At 37.8% G+C, this 26,631-nt stretch overlaps 1 protein-coding gene across 19 annotated transcripts in view; it reads right to left on the bottom strand.

Moving 5' to 3' along the window:
- Nucleotides 1-26,631, bottom strand: part of Hdac9 (histone deacetylase 9) — an 849,535-nt gene that overhangs the window by 2,047 nt on the left and 820,857 nt on the right. For all 19 annotated transcript variants that reach the window (XM_063233991.1, XM_063234068.1, XM_063234058.1 and 16 more), the window contains one exon: nt 12,414-12,561. In XM_063233991.1, coding sequence (XP_063090061.1) covers nt 12,414-12,561 — 148 coding nt within the window. The remainder of the gene's footprint in view (nt 1-12,413; nt 12,562-26,631) is intronic.

Below are 26,631 nucleotides of genomic sequence, written 5' to 3'. Positions count from 1 at the left end.
AAAGCTACAGAACACTCAAGTTGAGTGTTCTAATAGCCACTGAATTGTCCTGTTTCCAACCTAAAGTCACAGCAGATCATCCTTCCCCCACAGCTAAGACATAGTGTGTGTGGAATCCAGATACACTGGGAATTCCTGGGGCATGGGAACTATTCCAGGATTCACAGATAGAAGCGACACCTGCCTGGTGAAAGGTTGGCACGTTACCTACAGATTCATCCTGGGCTTTGAGAGCGTTGGGGACAACTACACTAGAAGCCCTCACCAGTGAAATGGCCTCTTCCACTGAAACATGGAGACTTTTTATCAGATATGTTTTGTTCCTGTCCTCTCTTGAAAACATTTTCCTAATTAAAAAAAATCCACTTACAAGCTGTCCATTTTCTATTGAATGCATATACTCACACACGTAACAGACCAATTCTATGTCTTGCAATATAGATCTTTTAGGACACAGGAAATCGGAAAATACCCTGAATTTCAAGATAGATGTCTTATGTTCAAGTATTTGCTCTGTCACTTTCTCAAATCTAACTCTGAGTAAGTCAGTGTCTCTTAAATTCTTGATTTTGTTTTCAAGATGGAAGTACTAATCCCCGACTTACTCTTAGGAAATCAAACAGATTAATATAAGAGAGCATGTTATAGGAACTGTGAAGTGTTAAATAAGTATAAAATAGTTGCCTTACTTATATCTACCATTACAATTTATAGTATCTCCCATTTATTATTCACAGCTCTCAGGGGAAGGAGTACTATCTTTATTTAAACTTTAGGCAACTACATTTGCACATTATTAAATAAACATTTAGAAAGTGAGGTAGTCCCTTTAATATTTGCTTTGGAAGAATGGGGAAAGCAATGCTCTAGAAATTTGGGTGCTCTCACTTCACTCAGAAATGGACTTAATGCCCAGGTCCCCGATTCAGGAAAACTCAGTCATGGGAAAGGACGGGTAAGAACACATACAATCTTTACATTGTTGAGTTTACCAGAAAGCAGGGAGGTGGAGACAGTACATTGACAGCCAATCATAAAATAGATACATCAAAGATAAATGAAACTCTCACATTTCCCCTTTAATTGGAATTTGATATTCTGTGATTTTTAAAAATATTTGTTAACTTATACTAATATTTTTACTTAAGACATTTTCTATACTTTTAGTTGCTTAATTTCTCTTCTTCTTCTTCTTCTTCTTCTTCTTCTTCAAGGTAACTAGTCTGATACTTGTTGTATACATTATTCATGATATTTACAGATAGGTATTATTGATTTGTGAGCATATATTTTTAGTTCATGTAAACTTTACTTTGATACACAAAGGTGTCATTTTGGTTTTTCAATTCAGTCACGCAGTGTTATGTTTACTAAATCTACCCAGGTGGTCATGCTTCTCTAGTCCATAGCTATTAACTGCTACATGGCATAACAGTGGTATGCATTCACTACATTTTAATTATGTGTTCCCTTAATTATGAACACAAGGCCCGACTCTAACACTATCCATCTATTATGAATAAAGCTGTAGTAAACTTCCTAGTACCTGTCCTTCGACGACTGCAGATGACAGTGTCTTTGGTATATATTCAGAATTGCTATATCATTTGTTTTATATACACTAATTGTGCTAAATTATTCCCCTACAGGGCTGCTATAACTTACCTACCCATGTCTGGGAGGACTCCAAAGCCCACTTCTCTACTGCAAGCACTATCGAGTTTATTAATCTTTCATTGACTCTTCAGATGGGCACTATTTTTTCTGGTCCAGGTTTATGTCCGAGGAACACATCAGTGAACAAAATAGACAAAAATGTCTGCCTTCATTGGACCTGTGTCCTACACTGACCTTTATGCTATTCCAATGTTTACCATCTGATACATGCAAAGCAACATTTTCTTGCTGCTTCCATGTGCATTTCTTTAAGGAAGACGGGCATCTCTGTCTTTCAGCAAACCATACAACTCACAATGAAAGAGAATCAAATGACTCATAAATATGCCATATGTAACCTTGTCATTTTTGTGCTTTTTCATTTTTCTCTAAGATTTTTGTACTCATTTTTATTGCATTGTTTTGTCACTATGTATGCTATGAATTATACTTTATGTTCTCTCTCATTTCTACTTTCATTTATTTTTGTTTTCCTTCCCAACTATTTCATATACACAGTAGACATTTCATACTTCTTGAAATGTTTATGGCATATGTTGGAATGACTTTTTATAACTCTTCAGAAATGATTTAAATTAAGAATGAAGCAAGAATTTTAACAAAGCATAAAAGTTTCAGAAATGTTCTGTTTAAATTACCACTCCACACCTGAATGTGCAATTTTGAAATATGTATATGTGAGGGTTCATATCACAAAGATGTACAGGAATACAAAGCAAGATAGAAAGCCAGTACACACATATGCTCACACACACATAGAACCCAACACCATACAACTGGCTACAAGTTTTTATTGAGGGTTCCGATATATTTTCTGGTAGTACTTATTACTCAGTCTAGCTTGCCTTATTAATCTATTTTCTCTATGTTTACCTCTTAATTCTATAATATGCATTAATCTTAAACTGATTCTTCCCTTTTCTTTTTTAGTTAATGCTATCACCATCCAGCTACTATGTTCCCCCCCACCCACAGTGTTATCCATCAAACCCAGAACCTCACACATGCTAGGAAAAGCACTCTACCAGTAAAATGTAGCTCCAGCCCAAGCCCACTTCTTTCTCTTCTCTTTTTGAATTGCCAACTATACTTTACTCTTTAGAAACTTACCTGCTATATTATTGTTCTACGGATATTTTAGATTTCTTCTAGTAGCACTGCTTGGCTTCCTCATCACCACTGTAAGGTTTTCTTGGCTATTTCACTAGTAGCACGCTGGCCCCTCTACCCTATCAGTGTGTTTTAGAAACATAGACCTACGCTGTCCGGCTTTGACAGCTTATTGTTGGAAACAGGATGCAACCCGCACTCCTATGGCAACACTTAAATTCCTCCTAGTCTTGCCACTCCCGTGTCTTCCTCCCTAGGCCGCCTACTCACCTTTGGGGTCCCTTACTGCCCTGGGTCCTTGTTCTTTCCTGAAGGTTACGCTGATTATATACTAATGGAACCCGAAGCGCTGGGCTAAATAAGTTAATCAATTATGCATAATGCCACATTTAATTTTCACTTATGTTGCATGTAATAATACAGAAGTACAGAAGAGCTCTGAGAAGGTATAAACTGAGAAGGGGAACTGTTATGGATTAAGAACTGGTGGTCAGTTTAACATCAGCTGGATTACATCAGCATGGCATGGAGCGAAGATGCTCCACCTGAGGAAAGTTGCCAGGATAAATAGGTAGAGAAGGAGGGAGGCGTTGAGGGTTGAGGCGTTAAGGTGTTGTAGCATTGGTAGGTTCTCCTACATGTTGCTGTTTGAGCTGTTGGTTCTCCTGGACAAGTTCTGGTCCTCACATCAAGCGTTGCTTCCTGGCTCTGGAGGGGAAGATGTGTGCTGCTTGGTCTCCAGGATGAATTCGTCACACTGCTTCCTGGCATGTACCCGACTGTGCTTGTCGTCGGAGGAGCTCGGGCCTCCGTGTTCCTTAGGATGGCTGTGGTGCCTTTCAGGACAGCCCTGGTCTTTTTTGTGAGTGTGACTTCTCGACTCCAGTATAGGACCCTCATCCCACTAGCACAGCTCCTTCATCCTGCTGGCATGGACTTCTGGCTTTCACCACTGACCCTTGGGTCTTCCTGGCACAGATCCATAAAAAAGACTGGCGTGAGTCCTTCTTGTGGGCTCTGGACCTCCAGTTGGACTCGTGGGAGGCATTGTCCTGAGCTCTAGGTTTTTATCTGGACTCATGTGGGACATTGCTGTGGGATTTAGGCCCTTGACTAAATAATCTATGTCTTTGGTGTTGCGGATAGATTTCCTGCATTTTCCTGTGTTAACTCCCGGTGACCATTATAAAAATAATACTATAAATTCCATGTCCTGGTCCTAATTGTTCTCTGTATACAACCCCTGACTACAACAGGAACCTTTTCTAGTTTGTGAGATGATGGCCAGTGAGCATATTCTAAGAAGACATGATATTTGATCTAAGATCTGACGCGTAAGTGGAAGAGAACGGTGAGGTCAGTTAGGGTTGATGGGAGGAGAAAGCGCCCAAGGTTAGTGTTCCAAGAGAGGGAAAGTGTGTGTCAATAAAGAAAGCCTGGTGTGGGTGTGAGTTTATGAAGGGTCAAAAATGTGTATATACTCCAGGAAAAGAAAAATAGTATGATGTTTCTTCAACGGATAATGTTACCCTTGTATGGGGAACCCTAGAAGATGTCATAATATTGCAGAAAACTCACCAAACTATCAGCTATTAGACAAAAAATTGAAAATGCACATGCAGCAGTCTCAATGACCAAGGTTACCCAAGCAGCAGTTCACCATACTGATAAAGGTCTGGAAGCTCATGGCCACCACTTGGAGCACCTTTTGTAATTACAGAGGTCAAAGGTAACTTGTATTAATCATGATGTCTCAATAAATTTAGTATTAAAATATTTATACAAGTTTTCCTTTTCCTGAAGTGTGTATACATTTTTTTCAGCAGACTGTATGTGTATATATATATATATATATATATATATAATCTTGATGACATATTTGTATATTCATGAATAACACAGTTCTATTCAAGATAACCAGGAGCAAATAAGTGACCTAAATATTCACAGAAAGATGAATGGATAGAAAAAATGTGGCATAGACTTATACTGGACTATATTCCATTGTTTAAAGCAGCATATCTTATATTACCACAGGGATGAATTTTGGGACATTGTGCTAAGTTAGTTACAAAAAGATGACTGTTGCATGTTTCCACTTATATAGAGTACCTAAAGTAGTCCACCCTGCAAGCAGAAAATCAGACACAAGCTGTGAGGGGAAGGTGGGGAGGTAAAGGAAAAGAGTGGCTGTTCAATGGCTGTAGAGTTTCAGTTTGGCAAATGGAGCACAGGAGACCTCTCTTGCACAGCCATGTATACATAGGGAACATTGCCACACACGTAAGATGGCCCAGTTGGCAAGATTTATGTTTTCTACATCACAATAATAAAAGTATCATAGAACTTTCATTCATAATAACCTCAAGTTGGAGATAAGTCAACACTCATCCACAGATGAGCAGATAAAATACTAGGATACTCTAAGACACTGGCATAATAAACAATAATACAAATGAACAGACTAGCAATTGCCAATGGCCTGGATAGATGTTAAAAATACTATGCTTAGAAGCATGAGAGAAGCCAGGTTAAAAACCAGTGTATATGGCAGGTGTGTTGGGGCATGCCCTATAACCCAAACACTTTGTACACTGAGGCAGGAGAACTGCCATGAGTTCAAAACCAGCCTTGGCTACATGGTGAGCCCGGGACCAACCTGAACTACATAGTGAGACTCTGTCTCAAACAAACAATCAAAAACAAACAAACAGTAGGCGCTGCATAATTCTACTGAGATAAAATTAAAGAACAGGCAAGTTGAAGGCTGTGTTAACAGCTGATTTTTTGGAGGGAGTGGCACTGGCTGGGAAGAGGTACAAATAAGCCTCCCAAAGTGTTTTTTAAAATGTTCCCCAACTTGTCCCAGGTGGCATTGGTAAGAATCTTTGGATCTGTGCACATTACTATAAGGAAAGTTTCAGTTAATGAACTAAACAAGGCATTACTGCTCAAACCCAGATCAAAAATCAAAGAGAAGAAATACTAGATGTAAGACATGAACCAGAGGTGAGAGTATACTCAGAGAGAGCTTACGCGTCTTGTAAAGGATGACGATCTTTAGATGAAGGGAAATAATAAATTGAAGGGTTTCCAGCAGAGATGTGGTTCAATTTGCTTTCCAGTTGTTTTGTTTTGTTTTGAAGAGCTTTCTGATGACTATGTAGAAAATGGATTAGAAAAGAGACAGAAGTGTGTGGATGAGAAATGAAGGCAGTTTGGAGTGTTAGCAATAGAGACAGGAAAAAAATCTTGAAAAGAATGCTGACATTTTTGTCTCTATCTTGTCTTCATTCTATTTTATTTCTTTTTAAAAATTTAACTATGGTTATATATATTGGGTATTGTTATCTTTAAATTAGTTACTCAGAGTACAAGTTATCTGCATTTAACTGTCCAAATAATATTAACACGAACTTTTCAATGAACTAAGAGACATTAGTAGTATAGCTATTATATATATTTTTTCTTTAAGCTTCTCATACCAGGGAGACAATATGATGTTTATTTCACTTATGAGTATGAACACGAGATATATCCATTTACTTATAAAATCTCAAGTTTATCCTTCTTTATGGCTGAGTAGTACTCTACTGAATAAAAATATCACATCTTTTTTTATTTATTTCTTGGTTGATGGGTATTTTGGCTGTTTCCAAGGTTCAGCTATTACAAATTGTGCTGGTATAAACATGGGTGCACATATCGTCACTGTGGTATATTTTGTAATTCTCCTGGGAATATACCCAGAAGGGGAATGGCTGGGTCAAATGAGATTTCCAATCCTAGTTTTTTGAGGAATCTCCAAACTGATTTCCACAGTGGTTGCACCAGGCTGCAGGGGAGAAGTACTGCTTGTTCCTCACAGCCCCTCCAGCATTTGCTATTGGTTGATTTCTTGATAATCTTATTTACTAGGTCCTACATAGTCTTCCATCCTGATCCTGTGATTCGTGTCTCTGTGATTTGTTTCCCAGTCTTTGGCTTATGTTTTCATTTATTCTGCACTATCTTACTGAAAAACCTGCCACCTATTATACCTGATATTTTATACTTGATTCTATTGTAGGAACAAAGCCCTTAGTGATGTCCCTGTGAACTGGAACTTAGGAGTAAGTTGTCTTGCATGACAAAGCCAACTCTGTAGATGTGATTAAGGTTACAGACCTTGAAGTGAGAAAATTATACTAAATTTTCCCAATGTTTCCAATCTAATCATATGAGCCCTTTCTCATCTGCATTAAGAGAGAGGTGTGATGCCTGAAAACATGTCAGAGAGAACGAAGCCACTGGCTTTGAAACCCGGAGGAAAGCAACGCAGGTGGCTGCTAGAGGCTGGAAGAGAATTTTCCCACGGGCCTCTGGAGAGGAATGCAGTCTTGCCAATACCTTGATTTTAGCCCAGTGAGGCCTGTGTCGGACTTCTGACCTACAAAACCTTTACATTGTTTTAATTTTAAATTTCAGTAATTTTTTTCAAGGCAGCAGTAAAAAACTAATATATTTTTCAAGTAAGTGAATGCTTTGAAGACAACTTTGTGATCTTGACTCCCAGGACTTTTTCTGGCACATAGAAATAATCAGGAAGTATTTAAAGAATGAATGAGGTTGACGTTCTCCTGTGTTCTTCCTCCTGAGTCTTCATGTTGGAGGATAAGTTTTTAGGCTAGCAGCACCAGTCCATACTTATCTATGCCCTGTATGCAATTCCTTTCTTCATTCAAACAGATATTTTGATATACACCCCTCCATGTTTCCTCAGCCAAATCATCTTTGTGATGTGAAATACCTCGGGTTCTCGTTAACAAACATACTTGAAAATGAGCGTAGTCAATTTGTAGTATGTCAATCACATATTCTGAAAAATCATTTAAAAATATTAATAGCATTTATTCTTTAGAAGATATACATAAATAGAACGATACAGGTAAAGCTTAGTGTGACTTGGAAGGGTGTGTTCTCATCTCTGGATCCTTCTGTCTCTGTCTCTCTCTATCTTATCTGTCTGTCTATCTCTTTCTTGGTGTGTCTTTCTTTCTTTTCCTCTTCTTCCTCCTCTTTCTCTTTTTCCATTGCCATTTCCTCCTCCATCCTCTCTCTGTCTCTGTCTCTCTCTGTCTCTCTATCTCTGTCTCTGTCTCTGTCTCTCTCCGTCTCTCTGTCTCTCTGTCTCTCTGTCTCTCTCTCTCTCTCTCTCTCTCTCTTTCTCTCTCTCTCTTTCTGTCTCTATAGGTCAGTTAACCATAGATTAGTTAATTAAATCAGTTTACTTCTTAGTAATTATCTGTTGCTCTCTTGTTTTAATGACTATATTGTTGACTTAACCAAAAGCAGTTAATCGTACAGATGTCCAGCTACTGCCTCTATACGCTCACTGGCAGGAACAACATATTAGGGAAGAAAAAATAGAAAAAATTGAAGAAAAAAAAAAGTGACAAACCTGTACCAAATACTTCCTAAGTGTCAAGTGTTAAATTCTTTTTTTTTTTTTTTTTTTTTTTTTTTTTTCTTTTTTTTTTTTGTCTTTTTCCTTTTTATCGGTACCGGGGATCGAACTCACGACTGCCTGCTTTCAAGGCAGGTGCTTATGCCGCTGAGCTAAACCTCCAGCCCCAAGTGTTAAATTCTTAAAAAGCATGAATTCATTTGATCCTCATAACCCTATGAAATATTCACCTTATTTTACATATAAGGATCATAAAATTCAGAGAGATAATAACCTGCCCTTAAGCACCGAATTATTAGGTGCAGAAAACCTGGGCATGATAAATGTAGGTTCAAGCTCTCTTCCTCGTCCGGAGTGGGAGGAAGGGTGCAGAAGCAGAAGTGCAGAGGAGATGGAAGTAAAGTCCTCACGAACCACATTTGACATACACACGGTTCTCTTTCATTTGGTTTCCTTTTTACAAATTTTTGCTCCTTCATAAAGAATGCAGAACTGAACCTTAAAATACATAATGAGGCATCGAATTTGTTCTCTAATATAGTCAGACGTCACGCAAGCCCCAAGACCATAATAGACACCGAAAACACAGATAAAATGATGGTTCTAGGAAGAGAAGGAAAGAAAAGATAAGCAGGGATATATTGTTCTTCCTTTCAAAAGGAGTTTGCAGATCTCAACCCACGTTTTAACTAAGGCTTTGTTGACACTGGGAGCAAATTAAAAATAAAATTTACTTTGGAATGTTTGCCTGCTTAGATAAGCAAGCATTCAAAAGCATGATATTATAGAGAAAAATCAGAAACTTGCATAATTTGTTCATTTTTAGAAGGCTTCAATTAGAGACATCATACCAATGAATCAGATATTTTAGCAAAGTAAAGTTTCTAAATACATTAAATATCAATGTGTATCTGATAATGCTCTGCTTTTCTATATAGTCACATTTTTAAGTGGAGTTATCAAATGAAGCTATTGATGGGCCATTCAAAGCTAAAGCTGATGATATTTAGGAATTTTCAGTTTATTGTTAGATATTTATATGCATAAACAAGGTAAGTTACTGCAAAAAGACAAAATAGCAAGACTTGGAAACATGTTTCCTCCTGCTCCTATATTATACAATGACTTGAAACCATCTCTCATGAGGAAAATTGCCAAAAGTAAAATGATTAAACAACCAAAACAGATTGCATTAAGAAAATCTAACATGATTTACACTGCAATCAAACTGGAATTTGAAAATTTAACTTTTGTTTTGCTTTGAGTTAAAAAGAAAAAAAAAATCAGGAACTCAAGAGTGTAGACGAGTGTCTAAAAATTTAAATTGATCATTCTGAAGTCTTGATTTCCAGAAAAAGCGTCCTCTTGATCTTCAACAGAGCCTGATCCCGTATCCAAGAATAAATCTAAGAACCTTATGACCTTTCCAAAGTACAAGCATTTTGCAACAGACATCTAACAAACGCAGAAGCAGATCTGTCAACGGTATATTTTCCTAGCAAACAAGCAAAAAAAAGAAAAAAATCCTGACATCACACTTGTTGCTTCTATACCACCTTAAATATATAGCCAGGTAGATTCATTTAATCTTTCTTAAGCATGTAAACTGGGCCCACAGAGGGTCTGTTATTGTTTTTTGTTGACCCATCATTCATTTCTTTCTCACTTGATTTCTTTAAAATTTGAAAATTATGTATCAATTAATGATCCCAAAATGAATTCTCACATATAAGCTTTTCCCTAGTAATTCTTTCTTTAGGGCCCATCAATGTAGTTATAAAAACAAAATGATATTTTCGCACTGGGTGCCCCCCCATCCAAGAAAAATGAACAGAAAATACTTACAATGGTTCTTCGCCAGGAGCATTTTATCCCTTATGCACCAGTGGTAAATGAGTCAGATATGAGTTGGCCAGGAAAAAAGCTGCTTTACCCAAAATCTGAGTACGAAATGAGTCATCTCACTCCAACACCAATGTATCCTCCAAAATAACTGGCAAGAATTTCCTATAAAAAGAATCTTGCCTTCGCTCTTTTTCAGCCATCTAGCTCTCTGATTTTTGTAATTTTTCTATTTCCTGTGTGCTCATAAGATTGCATTCATAACAAAGGCCCAGAAACATTTCCATCTCTTTATCTTGTTTTGAAAGTCATCGTTCCCAACTGAATAGGGAAAAAAAATCCGGGTAGCATCCTTCCCTCCCCCAAGAGGAAGTGCTCTGATGTCCTTAAAGTGTCTGTCTATCTGTCTGTCTGTCTCTCTGTTTCCATTGCAAGATTCAACTGAAATGCTAGAGCCAATTCTGGAAGAAGTTTACTTTTTTTTTTTTTCTGTTGAAGACAAGAGTGCAAAAGCATAGAAAATATTTCAAGCAAAACTGTTTTTTTTTCCATAAGACAAATCAATCAATCATGATAGGTATAATCTGTGTATGACTAATAAATTAATCTGAAGTCAGGCAACAAAGTTCAACTCTACTTTCCTGCATATTAGGATATTCACATTCACAATCTTTCTCTGCCATCAGATGAAGCTTAAAAATCACTACTGACTGAAGTGGGGGTTAATTCCTGTAGATTATCAGGAGCCAAGCAACATTTCTTACCTGAGGATAAACAACTATGCTTAAAAGGCCAATTCCTGCCAAAAATCTGAGATTGTTATATTATTGGGACTCATAACATCATTTATTACTGTTAATTATTCTAAACTCTGAAATTTTATGGGCAAAATTGCTTGCAATTCATTTCACTCAAATTGGAATTTAGCCTTGTTTTTTTCTATAGTAAATGAATTCTAAAGAATAGCTATGCTTCTTTTATATCCAACAGTAACAGATGTTAGTTTCCTCAGTTTTATAGGCCTCAGATGACAGACAACTAACTGTTTTTGGCCTTGGGAATAATTGCAACACCTCTGGATTATGAACTTGGTTCAGTTCTTAGCAGAGAACAGTGGGGGGTCAGTTCATATTATCGAAAATGTAAAATACGCTTTCTCTTTTGCTCCCAAATATCCTAAGATGCCTTCTAACTCAGTAATATATAATTTTTTCCTACTGATACTCTCTTCTTCAACGGTTCTGGTAAGAGAAAAATAACTGCATAAAAACAAAACTCTCTTATTCAGTATATCTCCTGCTCTTAGTCAAACAAGATGTTAAATCCATTAGACTCTTAGTATCCAGTAAGACTGAGAAAGCTAGACTGCTCAGATCTGTGCATTCTTGGGAAATTGCCAACCTATGCAGTAGTAGCAGGATCTGTGTAATTAATGGTGATGTTATTGACGGAGCGAGTCCAGTTTCCTTCTCAGAAGCAATTTAAGAGTGCAAGCTGGCAGAACTTTAGCAAAGCCTTACCTGATACACTTTTACACTGAGGAAATGTGACCTCGAAGGCAGCCATAGAAAGCATCAGTGCTAATGTATTTCTGTGGTGGCTCTGCTCACCGCAGACTTTAAAGAAATCTTCAGCATAGCATTGCCCATAGACCCAGGGGACCAACATGAATATGCAGATTCCTTGACGAAAAGATTCTTTAACAAAAGAACAAGCCAACTCCATCTTAGCTTAACTTCACTTTTTTTCTCAGCAAGCTATGATCATATGAAGATGAACTGAGCCACTTTATTTTTTTAATGTGAAATAATGTCTCAAGTCTAATCCATCCTTCACTCATACTCCTTTCCTTCGCAGACAACCTCTATCTTTATCTAGTCCTTTGGACCTCAAGGACAATCACATGGGGATGCATAGAATTACCTCCAGCTTCTGCTTCCTTTTCCCTTTGTTCTATCAGGAATCTCAAAAAGATAGAAGGAAGCAAGAGAACATCCAGAAAAATAAAGATGATTAGGGAAAGAAGTTAAGCTTACACGCAATCTGTCCACAATGATCTGCCCTAAATTAGGCAGCAAGGAGTAACTTTCCTCACCATCTATCTCATCCCCTCTGGTTCCCTGTGAAAACACATTCACCAGCTCTGCATTTCCCATGAAGTATGAAACAGCTGAATTCACCATATCCTGAAACATAGTTGTGGCATCGCTGGCTTTGGAAAAAAACAGGTGGAGGAAACAGAGGAAGCAGGTGAAGGAAAACCAAGCGGAGGGTTCATGCACACCAGAGGTGAGCATGGACATGGCGGCCCACGTGATTCCCAACGCTGGATTCGTACCTGATGTCTTCCTGAGCAAAGGGCTGTTCCACATCCACGGTGAGGGAGGCCAGCGCTGAAACGGTCTCTGTCTCCTCTTGCAACTGAGCACCAGGCAGAGCACAGCCCCTTGGCACAGCCACCATCCTGACCGACTTCCAGTACTTGCCTAGAAAAAACATTCACCACACTTTATAGGAATTTCAGTTAGAGCAGTAGTAATCAGCATACTCACACAGGTCCAACTCGGAGCAGTTGTGAAGTTAAAATTTTCTGTCCTGTACAGTTGTAATTTGGTTTCTTAACTGTTACGATTACGTCTTTTTCTCAATCTAAGAATGCCAAGTTGTGAAGTACTCATATTCCCAAGCTGGAATCTGTCCTTTACTCAGAAAGTAATAAATGGAGGAATAATTCATGGTCTAATGAACTCACTACCAGACTGACAGCTGTCTAACTAACTAAGAAAACTCTAGGCTTCTACCCTCTGGGAAGCTCTCAAGAGACCTGGAAGTAGAAATCTATTGGAGAAAATGAATGTAATGTTAAAAACTGTCACATGAGCCATTAATTTTTTTTTACATAAACTTGTAATATTAAAGAAAGAAGGAGAGCCCGGCAATGCCAGCATGAATCTAACGGCAACTTGGCCAGAACAATCAGGTTTGTTAGTCCTGGACGTTCTTTCTTTCTCACCCTCAGGGTGTGGACTAGAACAATAACTGATTTAAAACCTTAATATACGCACTCGCTGATGTTGGCATCCATCCACATGTCATATTGATGTTCCTTTCTTTTTGAGGCAGAGAAGGAGAATGAGAGGAAAGTACAAGGTCATTGCAGGAGAACGTGCCGATGGGATAAATAGGAGGGAGCAAAGTCCAAGTCTACTTGCAACCACTAAGCTATTTTTGTCCAAGGAGTAGCATCTAAGCAAAGCAGGAGAATGCCTTTAGGTGACGACACAGCTCACCAGGTGAAAACTATTTCTGCATTCTGAGCAACCTAGCAGGAACTGGCATGCAGACAGTTTATTTTTTTAAAAAAAGAAATAAGCCCATCTTTCTTAGTGGAAAAGGCAGATGGGTGAATACTGGATCCCATAGTAAGCTCTGGATCCATCTCTGTCTTTGGGCTTCCTTGTCATGTTCCTGAAGCTTTCTGGGGACATCATTTATTCTTTATTGGTGTATCTTTGTGATGCATGATACTCAGATCCAGATTATAAAACTGGTACATATACATAGCACATATTTCTGCCTCTTCAAAGAGGGACACTGCCTCTAATCCTCTGAAGTTAACACATCTGTGAATGGTCCGTCCTTATCTTATTGCTGCACAGAGAAATGGATCTAACATTAAGGCAGGAGTATTAGGCTCCCAATCCATTTCCCATGCCACCAAGAACTTCTGACACAGGTGTTCATGATTACTTGCTGTGATGCCTATTCTAACCAAAGACTGACACAAAGTTTTTAACTTGAACAAAGCAGTAACAATTTTGTCCATAATGCACAAACTAATAACTTTTCAGAACTAAGGCTGTGCTAGATGCTGAGAGCACAGAGATACTTTTGGAGCTAAGAAAAGTATAGTTTATATGAGACAGCTCTATTACACAACAATGGCAATTCTGTATATAAAAGTCTTATATTCTTTTTGAGAGGGAATAAGAACATATACTTATGGTATATGTATGGTATGTTATAGTATAGGTCCTTATGGTAAGTGCAAGAAACCTTGCATAAAAAATATTACTATCTTAAAGATGAGATCAAATTAGTTCAGCACAGTAGATGGAGGCAGTGGTGCTGGGGCATCCCTGGAAGAGGAAACAGTACATGCAGATGTACAGAGGCTAGCATCTACATACTTGATTGGGAATAATAGTTAACTGTTGCATACAACTAGAAGACAGGCTGGAGTGTAACAGATGAAACTGCCCTGACTGGCAATATCTAATTAACACACAACCTTGCATAACACACTGAAGGTCTTGGACTCCAACTTATAGAGAATAAGAACCAGAAGAAGCATAGAGTAAGGCTTATATTTTTAAAAAAAATATCTTGGGGATATTACGATGATGGACTGCAAGGTGGTAGCAGGAAGACCAACTCCAAGAAGTCTAGGTAGGAAGTAATGTGGCTGAATAGAAGTGAGAATTCTGAGAGAGGTAGGAAATAAGCAACATGAATGTATCGCAGCTTCTTGCTTGGTATCCCCTACATTGTCCAAAGTTGTCCCTGAATTCACAGTTACATTTTGAGTCCCTAGTTTCTCAAAACACAAAGCAACTATTTTCATATCCAAATTGGAAATGCTGTGTTCCTAAAAGGCGAGTTGCAATAAGTTTCACAAAATATCATTATATGCATTATTTTAGCACATGATATTCATAATGCTAGCGATGCTGGATGGCATAATTTCCTTGTTATCTAAAATGGTTAATATGTGCCCTCTGACAAACACACTCCAGATGATTGGTGCATCATGGGTCACATTATGCTAAACAGATGACAGGAAAGAGCTACTAGCATTGTTGAGCACCTAATATATACCAAAGATAATGTAGGGTATCCTTATGCGTACAATTTGCAGTTTAACTTAATCCTCATGACAACTATGTAGGTAATAACAGGTAACCTTTCTTGAAGGTTGCATTGTTAACATTATGGTTTGTGTCCAGGTGCCCCCCACCCCCAAAAGCCTCATATAGTTATGGAGGCCGTTGAATCTACCATTTGTGATTGACTTTCTATCTAGCACTGAGATTGGTGGTGTGAGTGCTATAGCCACCCAGAGCATACAATACAAGGGAGAAAAAGAGGTGAGCTTCTCTGCTTCTCTCTCTCTCTCTCTCTCTCTCTCTCTCTCTCTCTCTCTGCTTTTGTCACTTGTGGCTGCCATGAACCGCTGCCCCTCAACCATACCACCCTGCCTTGGAGCCAGCTGACTATAGACTGAAACCTCCAAAACTGTAAGCTAAATAAACCTTTCCTTCTTTCATTTTGGGCATCAAGTGTTTTCTCTTAGCAATGAGAGAAAAGTTACCAAGACAGCTACTAATCTGAGGAGCTGAAATCTTTATTCAAGATGGTTTAATTCTTAAATTTTTTGCTCTGTAATCTATTATGTACCACTGTGCTCCTGCTGGTATACATAAAAATTCAAAAATACTCTCAACACATGAAAGTGTCAATTTAAAAGGATTAAGGCACATTATAAATTCTTCACTGTTGTGGATTATACCTGGATATTCCCCCAAAGCCTCATACCTTCCTAGGTAGGGCTTGGTAGTGGCTGGTTAATGGATTAGTCCACTGATGCATTTATAGCTGAATGTGATGCTGGGGGCTGAAGTGTGCTGGGGGGAAGCTGGAGTGTGCCACAGCAGGGTGTGCATGCCTCGCTCCCTCCTCCTCGCCCTCTGCTTCCCTGCTGCCACTCCAGGAGCAATCCTTCTCGGCCATATCTCTCTGCCATTCTGCCCTGCCTTGGAGTCAACCAACTATGGACTGATTCCTCTGCAAACTGAGCCAAAATAAACTTTCCCCCTTAGAGTTGTGGATGTTGGATAGTCTGTCTCAGTGATAAGAAAGTAACTCAGACACTCACTTGCCCAAAGAAATAATCTTTGAAAATAACAAGATACCTTTGTTCAGGGCACATTTTACTGATTTTATAGTGTGGATTTATAGCATAAAGTGAGATGAATTTGTACGAGTTAGTTCATATATATATATACATATATTTATACAAATTACTAAAACTTTATTTATTAGTATATGTTTGCAGTGATAATCTTCAAACTAGTTCTTTCTTCCCTTATTGCAAGTATCGCCTAACAGAAAATTGCTGATGAAGCTACCATAAAAGTGGAAATAAGTGCTCGCTGAAGGATGGGAAGAAGAATTTACTGAAAAGGGCAGTCTGCAATAAAGTCATGATTTCCAGTTAGTAGACCTCATGTGAACCCCAGAAAAATCACTAGATCACTACAGAGAACAATTACCACTTTTTAAAAATGATCACTGTGTGCTTAATGATTGTGAGAGGTTTATTCTTGTTTTGATTCTCCATGATGAAGATTCTTCTGGTCTGATGTTAGATATTGCTGTGTGATATTACAGTAACTTTGTTATGGCAGAAAGCCTTACTTTTCTGTGAACCTATGAACTCTTAAAGAAATCAGAAAGCACATACTTTTAGATAACATGGCATGTCGAGAATAACCAAGAGGTTTTCTTTTCTTTTTTTTTATTTTTATTTTTTTGTCTTTTTCCTTTTTATCAGTACCGGGGATCGAACTCACGACTGCCTGCTTGTAAGGCAGGCGCTTATGCCGCTGAGCTAAATCCCCAGCCCCGAGATTATATTTTCAATTGGACTGTTCTTTAAGAGAGCCTCGTCAATTAAGAAAATAAACATCTTTATTCCCAAAAGATAAAGACAGAAGATTTAAGTTGTTAACAATAATCTTTAAGAGGGCTGGGGATTTAGCTCAGCGACATAAGTGCCTGCCTGGCAAGTGCGAGGTCGTGAGTTCAATCCCTGGTACCGGAAAAAAAAAATAATAATCTTTAAGAAAAATGACTGACAATGATTGTTTAAATATTGACCCATACACATATCACTATTAGGAAGGATTTTAAATAGCTAAGACCTTTTTGGATAAAGTTAAATGTGTACAAAGTACTAAGTTAAGATTAAATGTTAGGAGTTTTACTTTTATACAAATATATCAAGTTTCTAACTCAGAAATAAACAAAAACTTTAAATTCAACGTGGCCTGTGACAAAGTCTATAAAAAAGGTCAAATTTTCCATATTAGTAATACATATATGGGTCACTATATGTATTCATAAAGGGAAATAATTAAAATGCAAGTAGGTGTAACGCAGGCTCTATTGTACATGATCAACTCCAGCCCTATAATTTATGGGTTATGTTTTCATGTGATGTGTAAAATATTTTTTTCCTTACAGAAACAGATGTGTATGAAAATCATATCTATAGGCATGGGAATAATAACACCATTAACACATAAGAGAAATGATCCAAGGTTTACTACTAGAGTTCTCAGGAGCTGCTATGCATGAAGTAAAATATTAGTATCCAGCCACCATTGGGTTGTTCTCCTATGGCAATGAAACTGGCAACGGAGAGGACTTTTCCATTAAGACTGGACGTGCACACTCCCTCCTCAATCATATCCTTTATCCTTATTCATTTTTCCCACTATGTAAATCTTCTGACTTTTCAGCACTTTTTAAAAAAAAAAATAGCTATTCAGCCTTCATTATTCGGCATTTTTGTTTTATCTGGCAAAGAATGAATCCACAATAAATGTACAAAGTATATAATGAAAAGCAAACAGACAAGAGTTGGAGGTGAAAACCAAAAACTGAGTTTCACTGGTCAGAAAGGCAAGAAGACGGGGCATATTGCTGGTACCCTGGTATCAAACTACAGGAAAAACTAGATGGTTCTTGGTAACGCACAATTTGGAAAAATACATACTTAACCCATGAAGTTCCATAGTAGAAATAATATCTTAACCAACAGTTTTTCCAACCAAAGCCCCTAGCCAGTACGAACATCTTCTGACTCCAAACCTCCCGCGGCCATCATTATTCTGGAAAACTCAGAGTAACTTGTCAGACTTTTTCCTTCTTTCGAAGGAAGGAAAAAAGTCTGACAAAGAGGAACTCTACTTTTGCTTCTTCTTGAATTTCATGTAAGGAGAATCAGATAGTACAGAGTCTTTAATATTTGTGCTCTTTTGCTTAATACTTTTGCAGTTCAAAGGATTTTTCTTTATAAATTCTAACTTTCTCTGTATGCAATATGATCTCTCCCGTTATCTGCCATCTCTTAAGAGTTGATTATAATGTTCATCAACTATAATTTTTTTGGTGTTTATTTTGCTTGAGACTTATTGATCTATGAATCTGTAGCTGTCACCACATACACAAAACATGTTTCCATATAGCTTTAAACACCTCTCAACACACACACATAAACACGTGCACACACAGGTGTGCAGTTTCCCTGGAATTTATACATATGTTAAACAATTGATGTTCTCCTGCACACATCCATACACTATTTTTATTGGTCCTTTTCTCTCCGTGCTGTACTCTAGACAGGTTTCATTTTATGAATTCAACTCTGGTAGTTTTCTTTGCTGCTCTCTAGCACTGATAATCACCCATTAATTCCTCCGGGTTGTGTTTTTTTTTTTTTTAATGGGTATGTTTCATCCTTAAAATTTCCATTTGCACACTTTTTTGTTTGCTTATTTTATCTCCTCATGCCTGCACTCTCTTCTTCCTATTGGAGGTACAGTAAATGTTTACTTAATGTTCTGAGTCAGTTTCCATTAACTGATTTACCTTGCGGTTCTAGTTTCCTTACTTTATATGCCTCGTAATTTTCATTTGATACAAAGCTGACTTAGTCCTGCAACCAAGATGACACTGTTTAGAGTCTTCAATGTGATGCCTGGTGAACCGTAAAATTTCTTCACTGTGTTTAACTAGAACAAAAACTGCTCCCAATTTTGTATGAAGTCCTTTTATTATTTACTCTTTTACCATTGGTTATTTCTCCAGACTTGTGATGTTTGTGAACAAGGAGGGAGGGAAAGGTCAGGAGATTAAAAAAAACAAAGAAAAATTAAGATGTATTGTGTTCATATACCAACTCCCCATGATAAATGTAATCATTAGGTACTTTAAACATTTACTAAAATAAACAAAGACCATTATTAGGATAAAGCATTAAGAAAACTCCTATACATGGATCTCTCTCTCTCTCTCTCTCTCATATCCAATATTCTGACTTATATGAGTCACTTCAGTTTTCTCAAACTTTGGCCACTTTATCATTAATTTAGTAGAATCGTTTATTAGGTCCTTCCTTTTTATGTTGTAGCCTACAAACCTCCTCTAGTCACTTAGCTCGGGAAATTACAGGCCTTATTAGGGAAAGAGATATTGTGTGCCTCAGGGAGATGTTGAAGCTAGAAAAGGGACGTATGCACAGAAGAGATCAGAGTGTCAGAAAGAATCCAGAAATAGGGAAAGCATTTTTTTAAAAGACATGTTCAATAACAATAAATATATGAGGGATTAACTAAAATGAGGAATTAAGTCGTTTATGGGGCAAACATTATGTGTCCAGAATATATAAGTATATATATCCTAAAAGAAATTAAAATTAAAATTTAAAAAAGGAAGAAAATGTCTAAAGAGCTACTAAAGAATATCTATGGAATATAACAGAGTCTTGACATCACTAGAAAAATGGAAAATAAAACCACAGTGAGATATCACGATGCATCTATTAGAATGGCTGAGAACAAGGACAATGCAAGCATCCGTGAGGATACAGACAAGGGGAACTCTTCTGTTAGCGGGGATACAGCGCAGTACAGACGCTGTGCAGAACAGTGCAGCGGCTTTTATAAAGTTCAGTATAAGTTTCCATATGATCCAGAAATCCACTTACTTTGGTCTCTGCACAGGAAAAATGAAAACTTATGATCATACAAAATTCTGTATGTGAATGTGTACAGCAACTTTATACAATGTTATCCCAGATTGGAAATATTCCTGATGTCTTTTTAACAGGCAGATGGGTAAACACACTGTGGGTGTGTCTATACAATACATACTGCACAATGACAAAAAGTGAATTACTGATAGAACCAGTGATACAGTGAATTTTAGCCAAGTGAAAGAAATTGTCTCAAACAGCATATATGATTCCATTTATATAACATTTTGGAAAAGGAAACCTACAGAAAACAGGTTAATGTTTACCAGGAATTGAAAGAGAAGAGAGGAGGAGGCTGCAAAAGCGCAGTGCAGGGAAATCTTTTGGAGTAATAAGCTGTGGTGGTGTAGATACAACTTGAAGCATTTTTCAATGCCCACATGAATTTTCAGCAGAAAAAGTGAATTTTACTGTTCATAAATTGTAAAACCAAGTAGGACACGGGGAGGGGGGCAAAGTAGAAAAATCCAACATAACACTAATGAAATATTACAAATGAAACCATCAATGCATTGAAAGGAGGACAGAAGAAAAAACTAATCTAGATAACTTTAGAGAACAGTGTTTTGAGTAGACAGTCTAAAGCAAAGGACAAAAGAACTGCACACCAATATGGTACATTAGTTAGCATACTGTTTCTCACAAGGATATGGATTAGCAATTCTCAAACAGCTTTATATGCCCATAAGAATTTTAAAAATAAGTAATTACAGATAGTGAGAGCCAGATTTCTCACATTTAGAGAAAGACCATAATGAAAAAAGGAGAAAGGTTAAAATAAGTCTCATCATATTGGATTTGAATCACAGATACCAGTAGGAAATATATTTTTAAAATGCATACAGTGATAATTAGCTATAAAAACAAATATATATACATGAATTGGGGTAGGCACTGACATCCCCTGGCTACGTTCCTTTAGAAGGTCTGGAAACAATGGCACTCCAACAGCAAGGAAAAAGAGATCATAGTTTCAGTACTATATTTTCCATCAAAGTATCCAGAGTTCCTTGAAGATGGAGCTAAATCCAGGGCTGCAGCAGGTGGTAGTAGCAATTCTGTGTTAACTTGAAACTGCTCACAATGTACCCAGACAATTCATTAAGAATTGTCATGAGAGTGTTTTTTAGAATGTCTCTAGATAAGATTCACATGTATGAGTAAAATGTGGGTTCTATGTGGGTGAGACTCAGCCAATTCATTGATGGCCTAACGAAGCCTCTCTCTCCCTCTCCCTCTCCTTCTCCCAGTCCCTCTCCCTCTCCATCTCTGTCTCTTTTGATCTCCCTCTGGCTGTCACTAACACCAGCCTTTACCTGTTCTTGTCTTTGGACTTGAGTTGGAACTTGACCCATTGGCTCTGTTGGTTTTCTGGCCTACAGACTCAGTCTGGAACTTGTACCATTAGCTCTCTCGAGTCCTCAACTTGCCAGATGCGCACCACGGGACTTCTCTGCTTTCAGAATTCTGAGACAACCCCTTACAGCAAACCTCTTTTTAAATGTATCTCCTACTGGCTCTGTTCCTCTGGAGAACCCAGACTAATCTTGGGAGGAAAACTAAATTAATACATTCCAAAGGTGAGCTGGAGCTTCATGTGGGGCCAGAAAGTAAAAAGTGCTCATAAAAAGATGGAGTCCTGTCGAAAGGTGGATGGAAACAGCCTGAAGGTGATCTGAACAGAACTGAAACCTGCCGAACAGCAATGTAAATGATGAACAGAATGGATTAGAACTCAGAGTCCATAACTGTAATTATATACAATGAAGAAACATGACAGAAAAGCCAGCTCCTTATGAAAGGAACTGAAAAAGGAATAAAACAGAAAATCAATATGGGAACAATACTGTAATAATTATTTCAGGCAAGATGTATTGATGAATGTTAAAATAAGTGGACAAAAGAGTTGAGAGGAATTAAAAATATCACACCAATATATTATTAAGAAACACTGTAACATTACACTAGATATCTCCTTAGCCAAGTGATGGAGAAGAAGACAGTATATTGACCTCTTTGGGCCCCTAATATAATATACAGGGAGAGTGATACAATATCATTGCTCTGCCATTCTTGCCAGAAATTTGTATTTTCAATCAAATCATGAATATTAAAAAGTTCTAAGAAGAGAGACATTCTCAGAACATGGCCAGTATTCTTTTTTAAAATGCCAAGTTCATGGCAGGTGCAAAAAGGAAGTGGGAGAAGACAGTCGGTAGGAGACAAAATCCACAACAATTTTATGCAGTATGTGATCATGGACTGAATCCTGAACTAGAATAAGGAAGTGAAAAATTTTCTGATGGGACCCAGAGAAAGTTTTAGTAGAGCTAACAAATACCATATTAACATAATTTTTTAGTTTCAATAATTAGTACTTTTGGCTATGCAATATGTTAGTATTAGAAGCTGGGTAAATGTTACAGGGGAAAACTGTGTATTGTATTCACGCTTTTCTTTTAATGTAAGCGTTCCAATTAATAAGATCACTTTTTGAATCTGGCAGTACAGATGCTCCTGGTGACCAAGATCAGACTCATTCTGACAAGGATTTAGAACTCAGGAAATGGAGACACCTGGGTAAGAAGGGTTGCAGAATAAGTTTGGTCAGCTACAGAAAAACTGAGGTAGCTAGAGTTTGTGTTTAAAATGGTAAGGATTTTAGAGTGTTCAAATACTGATCGGAAGGAACAGTTAAAGAAAGCAGCCTGGCAGCTGCAGTTTACTCTAAATAGTTTGTTGCTGAGATTAAAGGGGAGGGCAGAGGAGGAGGAAAAGGAGGAGAGCAGAAAAGTTTGGAAACTTGGCTGAGAGAAAATGGAGGGAAATATAGGATTTTAATGGGCTCATCTGAGTTTCATGATCGTGAAGTTATGCAGGGTCAAATTTCTATGCTTCATGAAAATCTCTAGTAGACCTACTTATTTAGTTAGGTGCAGTGTTGGAGAAAGTTGTTTGTAGACTATATCCAGAGTTGAGATTTTCTTGGATTGTTGTGACATTAGTTCTGATGTTCCAACTTCACTGAATTAAAAAACAACCACCAGAGAAGTGACACATGGCTCTGAGTGTGACTCGGTAGGTGATGGTAGCTTAGGCACTATTTTATGATCGCTCATCTGTTCCTCTCTGGCACTGTCCCCTGCTCTGATTCCAGGCCAGTATGAACTAAGCAGCTTTTCTGTGCCACGCCTGCCACCACGAAGCCTTCATCTGGAAGCCAGAAGACTGTATGGGGAAATCTCTGGAAAAAAAAGATAAATTAAACCTTTCCTTCTTGAAATTGTGGGTACCTGGTTTTGTGTCTCACTCAGGAAAGCTGATTACTACAAATAGTAAAGTAGAAGGGCAAGACTGGTGGTGAGATAGACGGAAAGGTAGAAAGGCAGATTAATATGTGTTATCACTGTTAAGCAGTATAAAGAGATAAGGAGATAGGTCAAGGAAAGGGGTAATGAATAATGAGAAACAAGGCGCTACAAACTAGGAAATAAGGTCTTAGGTACACAGGTCAACAACTTCATGACAATGAGTCTACGATCCGAAGCATCCATATTTGGCAGAGATGTGCTGGCCAGTGATGGTTTAGGATTGATTATTTTTTCATTGATCATCTGCTGTCTAGGTTCCTTTATTTCTTTTTGCACTGTTTATTTCAGACACGTGTATATGTTAAGAAAGAGAGAGGGAAGGAGAAGGAGAGAAGGAGAGAGGGAAAGAGAGAGAGACAAAGCACAAGAGGAACAGTAAGAGGAAAGAAAGAAAGAAAATATGGGAGAAAGAAGGAGAGAAGGGAGGAGAGTGATAGTGAGGCTGGTGGGAGGGAAGAAGGAAAGAAAGCTTGTTTTGCCATACTCAGACTCTTAGTTTTTTTTTTTTTTTTTTTTTTTTTTTGTCTTTTTCCTTTTTATCAGTACCGGGGATCAAACTCATGACTGCCTGCTTTCAAGGCAGCGCTTATGCCGCTGAGCTAAATCCCCAGCCCCTAACTCTTAGTTTTTAGGAGAGCTTGTAACAGGGTCTATCCAGCTATCCTTGGTAACACTGCTCTTACCTGTGAAAAAGGGTGGGAACAGGAAAGTCAAACAACTGCTTCAATAGCAAGGGCTTAGGCATCACAGCCCACTCTGGGAAATTCTTGATTTTATTGCTTCCTGGCAAAACGACCTTCAACTAATTATCTACATTTGTTTAGCCTCAAGTTGTTCACAAACAAAATAACTGTTTTGCAGAGTTGTGTGAGGACAATACATGCTATATGTAAATACCCACAACAGTCTTCCCTCAAATCTGCCTTTCCAGTATACCCCATCTCAGTGATGTGTTCTAACAACTGTGGATAAAATCACAAAGAATTCCTTTCTTGAAGAGCTTTTAGTCCCATAAACATGCATAGTTTTATTTATTCTTTTCATAAGTTTTGTCTTGGAAGAAATGTAAGTGAAGAAAACTCATAATTGCAGATGCAGTTTGAATAAAAATAAATCACCAAGGCAAGTTAAATCTCTAAGCAGATGGCAGATTTTCCTTTTTATTCTGGTACATTATGGTATTAGGGCTCCTCCATGCAATAATCAGAATTTCAGCATTTCAAGAGAATGTTTAATTAGAGATTCAGGATCAACCAAAAAAGCCATGTGCACAGGTTTGACCTGGCTCTGGTACAGGCGAGGGTTGGTGGGGTTAATCATAGGAAACTGTCCTGCACCGCTTTTCTGCAGTGAAGGTCTGCCTGGCCCAGGGATCGCATGTCAAGGGCTCTGTCTTTCGCCAAAGAATATATGACAAATAGCAGCTCACACCTGACAACAGTCAGTGTTTTAAACTCAACAGGGCAGGGATCTGAAACTCTGCCAGTTTTTGCATTTTTTTCTGATTAGATGTATTTTACAAGTTTACCAGGAGCTCCAAAGTGGACTCAGCTCCACGACTTCTTATAATTTCGCACAGGCTTTCTAGAACTGACTATGGCTCAATTTCAATGTCAAAATTTTTGAAATTTTAAAAACTTCATTTGAACTGCTATTTTCTAAATATGTCACTTTTGGAATAAATGGGCAAAACTGATTACAAAGAAGTTGCAGAAGGAAGAAATTTATTTGTGAGGTAGTGTAACAGCAGCTGAGAGGAAAGGCTCTGGGGTCTGGTTTATGATGTTGCTTCTGCCCACTCATTAGCTAAGTGACCTTCACGAAGTTAATTATCCTTGATATTCCTCAGAATACTTGGCTACACAATGCAATTGAAACTAGTACCTCATAGGGTTTCAGAGATTAAATGAGTTAACTTATATTGACAAGAGAACTCACAATGGCATCTGGCACACTGCAAGCACACAGTATTTTATTATCTGTTAATAGTTGAGTTGTAGCATATAAATAATTTTGTTCAATGCCTCTCTATAACTTCCATGTAAAGAAAAACTGATGTTTAAGACAATGCTTCCATCCTACCAATTTTTAAGATTTTCCATTAGCAAAGTTTTTAAGTCTAATTATTTTCTACTTTCCTTTAAGGTCATTGCTTCTTCTACCCTTCCCCATTTAAGCAGGTAACTACAGCAGTCCTAGAAAGTATTAATACACTCTATGCCTATTAATTACATTATGCCATTGCCACTTCTGAATTTAACTGCTAATATCTGACAGAAAACCCTGCTAATCTGTCCTTGGTGCAAATATAATGATATTTTGAAATGCATGTTTGGTCATGCTTCTTCACTGCTTGAAACAAAACCTCATATCCTCATAACTGAAAAGCCTTGCCCCAGAATTTGTGGATATTGAACTTTTAAAAAAATCTTATTTGGGGGGATCGAACTCACTACCTCGCTCTCGTCAGGCAGGCGCTTATGCCGCTGAGCTAAATCCCCAGCCCTGGGTATTGAACTTTTGAGGATAACTTGAAGTGGGATATGATTGCCGTTGTAGCAGGAGAATGTTAGAAATAATTATGTAACTCGTTATGGGTGGTCTTGTCCCTCTTCCCAGAATTTTTGTAGGATGGAAAAGAGGAAAGAAGAGATAAGGAAGAAAAAAAATCAGAAAATCAAAATGAAATACAAAAGGAACAAAAACAGAAAGAAAAAATGAGACTGGGTTAGCATGTGGGTGTGGAGTCAAGATGCGAGGCAAGCTTATGAGATGATTTATGCAGCATATGTTGCAGTCTGGGGAAACAACCCCCTTAAATGTGTACAGAGGCCTCAGAGGTTAAAATGTTGGACAATTTCTCCCACAACAAGAGATTTGTACAAATTCCTATCGGCTTAGATATAATCTGGATTTTCTCCTGCATTGTGTGGTGAAAACGACCCCTTGGTGGTGGTGGGGAGTGTCAGGGTCTCACTGTATAGGGGAGAGGAGATGAGAACAGTGTTCAGATAAGGAAAACAATCACTGATACTTTTACAGCAAGACTTACCTTAAACATTTTTCCTCATTAATCAATGTCCATATCTTACCTCTTAATCGCCAGAAGAATGAGACAGAACATACTGTGACTATCCATTCTAATACAACATCAAAAGTATTTATTTAATATTTTATTTTACCAACTAGTTATCTCCCATTGGAAACAGAGTATAAATATATCAGTGAAATTAGCATTCCTTTCCTTTGTCTTTTTTCTGGTATTAGTTGTTATTTGGATGGTAGTTTCCAGTACTACAAGTTGA

The sequence above is a fragment of the Cavia porcellus genome, unplaced genomic scaffold (assembly GCF_034190915.1).
Source record: "Cavia porcellus strain 051 isolate PalLab524CR breed Dunkin Hartley unplaced genomic scaffold, mCavPor4.1 scaffold_2, whole genome shotgun sequence".
Classification (NCBI taxonomy): Eukaryota; Metazoa; Chordata; class Mammalia; order Rodentia; family Caviidae; genus Cavia; species Cavia porcellus.
The sequence above is the reverse complement of the archived record's forward strand: the minus strand, read 5'-3'. Positions and strand labels throughout refer to the sequence as shown.